The 3,849-nt window shown below is 40.6% G+C and overlaps 1 protein-coding gene across 1 annotated transcript; it reads right to left on the bottom strand.

The window, feature by feature from the left end:
* Positions 1 to 2,310: 2,310 nt before the first annotated feature.
* On the bottom strand, positions 2,311 to 3,363 carry LOC140157450 (craniofacial development protein 2-like). Its single transcript, XM_072180656.1, has one exon. It carries the CDS (start codon positions 3,361 to 3,363, stop codon positions 2,311 to 2,313), a length of 1,053 nt encoding a protein of 350 aa, XP_072036757.1.
* Positions 3,364 to 3,849: the final 486 nt, after the last annotated feature.

The raw sequence follows: 3,849 nt of genomic DNA, 5'->3' as shown, positions 1-3,849 counted from the left end.
CAGTCTGCCGAGCATTGTAACCTACTATAAAAGATCTCATCTAATGGCTTTGTTGCACAAATTGAATACTACTTGCATATATTTGATCGAATAACATTAATTGCATATCGCTTGAAGCAACGTAATCATGGTAATGCACACATTCAAAATAAAACAAGATGTAGAAAGAATCCCCACTCTCAACAAAATATGTCGAGAGACATTGCAATCTTACATAACAGTGCATTCCTATATCATTTTAATCATTCACCTTTTACGAAAAGGGGGTCAAGTTTGCGTCAATCATTTAATTGGAATCAGTCCTAATAGTATTTACTCGACATTTGATGAATAAATGGGTTTGATATAGCATATGTAAAAGCAATATAATTATAGAGTGCTCTATCCGTCAGGATATAATACTATAGGTATGTATCAAGAGTAGCTCTTAGGGGTAATTAGGGATAATTATTTCACAAATGTTTATTGCTTGAAATTTTGTCATTAGCTCGCGGGCTTGATTGTTTTAAGTAAAGTTTATAAAGATTCGGCTGGTTTATATTGGCGTGGGAGGTATGATCAATCTGATGCATGACCTAGAGAATGGTGAGTAATTGCAGATTTATACCACCACCGATAATGTCCACGGCTAATGACAAGGTTAAAGCATTCTATACTTAATTGCTGTATATAATATGAATGATCTATGGGAAAGGTCGATGATGAGTTAATTCTTATAATGGTGTTTGCTATTTTTTTTTATATCAGTCATGACGATTCAAACATGTACGTTCGTATAAGTGAATTTGATATATTGGTCTTACTTGGACTTATTGCTTTCCTCCCCCGGATCCTGGGAACCTTGGAGCTAGCAGCCGTTTCACCATGGAAGTCCATATGCCTCTGTTTGTGACCATACTCCTTGCATTGTAGATTGATGTAATCCCAAGTTCTTGGCAGCTGCTTTTTATGTTGTCAAGCCAGCGCTTTGGGGGTCTACCTCTAGGCCTGTGTCCAGGTATTCTACCTACAAGGGCATGTTTAGGATATCTGTCCTTTGGCTTTGTCCGATGTGTCCAAAGTAGAACAGTTGTCTGGCTTTGATTTTGTCTAGTATTGTGACCTGGCTGCTTGTTGCCTCTCTTATTGCCTTAGCCTATCTTATCTGGAGACTCCCATTATCCACCTTAAACAAGACATCTCGAACACCAACAATCTCTTCTCATCTCTTTTCTTGAGCGTCCAAGCTTCTGCCCCATATGTTACTATTGACAAGATTAGCACCTGGTAGAGTTCCATTTTTGTGTTGATACTAATTTCTTTGATGTCTTCCGTACTGGTTGAATTCTCTGTGACAACTCCTCCCAGGTAGGTGAAGGTTTCATCTTTCTATGAAGATGGTTATTGGGTGGCTGACTTTGTTGATGATCTGAACTTTTCCCCTTATTTATAGCGAGGCCAAATGTCTTGCTTTGAGTGTGGACTAGAGTTACAAGTGATTGAAGATCTTCCTCTGAATCTGCCATTAAAACAATGTCATCGGCAAACCACAGGTTGTTGAGGGTTTTGCCTTGGATTTTGATGCCAGTGTTCAGGTCCAGGATTGCTAAACTGATGACTAATTCCAGTAGTATGTTGAATAACTGTGGCGATAGGATGCAGCCTTGCCTTACTCCTGTGGCAGTCCTGAACAACTCTTTGTCCACCCTCACTGCACTTTTCGATGTGCCATACAAAGCCTGTAAGAGTCGAACTTCATTGCTGCCCATAGTCCATCTTGCCACACGGTGTCAAAGGCATTCTGGTAATCTATGTAGTAGAGATACAGCGCCTTGTCTATTTTAGTATATTTTTCTGTTATTTGTCTTAGTGTAAAAAGCTGGTCAACAGTGGTACGGCCTAGTCTAAACCCTGCTTGTGATTCGGAGAGTATCGCCTCGGTTTGCTTTTTCATCCGGCTGTGAAGTATGCTGCAGAAGACTTTCCCTGCGAGACTTAGTAGGCTTATGCCTCTATAGTTGGCATAGTCTAATATTTGTCCTTCTTTTTGAAAATGGGGACAATGATTGCTTTGCCCCAGTCCTCTGGTACACATTCGGATTCCCAGATCCTTCGGCATAATTTATTAAAAATGTCTATTCCTGTATCACCAGCAGCTTTTAATTTATCTGCTGTGATACCATCCTTACCTTCCTTAAGGTGTTTCAAGGATAATTCCACTACCTCTCTGAGTATTCCTGGTTCAGGATCACTGGATTGAGTACTGTATAATGTCTGTAGTATGTAGTTGTACCTGACATGTTATATAAGTCCGAATAATTTTCTCTCCATCTATCCTTGCTTTTTTTCCTCGTCAGTGAGAATATTTCCTGCTTTATCTTTCACACTTTTCATCCGGAGAGTTTGTTTCCCTGTTAGGGTTTTGATTGTTTGGTAGACCTGTCTAGTTTTAGAGGCTTGGTGGCAATGATCTACCTCCTTGCACAGATTGTTGATCCAGATGTCCTTACACTGTTTTGACTGTCTTTTGATCTCTCTGTTCAGGAAGTTGTATCTACTGTTTTTTGAGTTGTCTGTAAGCTTTTGTTGCTTAATCTCTCTCCTTTCGTCACATAATTTGAGTACTTCTGCTGAAATCCAAGGCTTTTGTGGCTTTGGTTTCATGAGGCCAAGTACGTTTTCAAATGTTTCCTTGAAGCTTTGTTTTATTGAGTCCCATAGGTCTTCCACCTCAAGGTCTGTGTCTGGTACATCTAGAAGTGGTTCACATCTACCCCCTATTTGGATCTCAAATGAACTTCTGGTTGTAGAATCCTGAAGTTTTTGAATATCATATTTATTCTGTCTCAATGGTTTGGGCTTGACTTTAAGTCTAAGCTTGAAGTTGGCGAGTACCAATTGGTGGTCGGAACCTGTGTCAACATTGGGAAAACTTCTGGCCATAGAAATGCTACTTTTCCACCTTTGCTTTATCAGGATGAAATCAATCTTGTTCTTGGTTTTACCATCTGTGGACTCCCCCATCCACTCTCTGCTTTCCTTTTTCTGCTTGAAGCAGGTGTTAGAAATACACAGGTCATTTTGTGCACAAAAGTTTAGCCGCCTTTTTCCTCTTTCATTGGACTCTCCATATCCAAATTTACCAAGTTTTCCATTCGATGATTCCCAGTCAGTTCCAACTTTGGAAATAAAATCTCCCATTGTGATCAAGATGTCTTGTGAAGGTGTATTGTCAATAGTCTGTTGCAGCTGATCGTAAAATTGATCCGCTTCTTCTTCGGTTGATGAGGCAGTTGGGGCATACGCTTGAATAATTGTCGCTTCACCAATTTGCGTGCGATGTCTGGCTGATATCAGTCTCTCTGAGATTGGGTTATAACCCATTAGTGATCGTTGAGCTGTCTTGTTGAGGATGATAGCAACTCCTTTTCTGTTGATGGATTCATTTCCTGAGCTCAATATTTGATACCCATCTTTCGTAAACTCCCCTGAGTCGCACCAGTGGGTTTCTGAGATCCCAAGTTTTTCCCATTGCAGATGATCTAACTCATGTAAAAGGTGTTCCAAGTTTCCCTCTTGGTGGAGTGTCCTTACATTCCACGTACCTATTTAATAAGGCTCTATTCCCATCAGGTTTGTCAGCATCAGTCCTTCTAATTGGGGCTCGGGACGGTGTTCGTCCTGCTGTAGGAGGACCATCATTCCTTCCGATTAGGTTTGGGGCTGATGCATCATGATGCTCTGCTTCTTGCAGGCTCTAAGGTCGTGGAGTTAGTCTATTAGTCGGGGCTTTAACCCGAGTGCTATTGGATTTCTTCATGCTTTTTCGGTTTCAGTGGTCTTTTACCATTGTAGAGCGAAGGACCTTGA

This window comes from Amphiura filiformis, chromosome 1 (assembly GCF_039555335.1).
Source record: "Amphiura filiformis chromosome 1, Afil_fr2py, whole genome shotgun sequence".
Taxonomy (NCBI): domain Eukaryota; kingdom Metazoa; phylum Echinodermata; class Ophiuroidea; order Amphilepidida; family Amphiuridae; genus Amphiura; species Amphiura filiformis.
This window is presented reverse-complemented; position numbering and strand designations above follow the sequence as displayed.

Bases quoted from the DNA above. Each gene is read 5' to 3' on its own strand.
- LOC140157450 (XM_072180656.1), bottom strand. From the start codon at position 3,363: ATGGGTTATAACCCAATCTCAGAGAGACTGATATCAGCCAGACATCGC.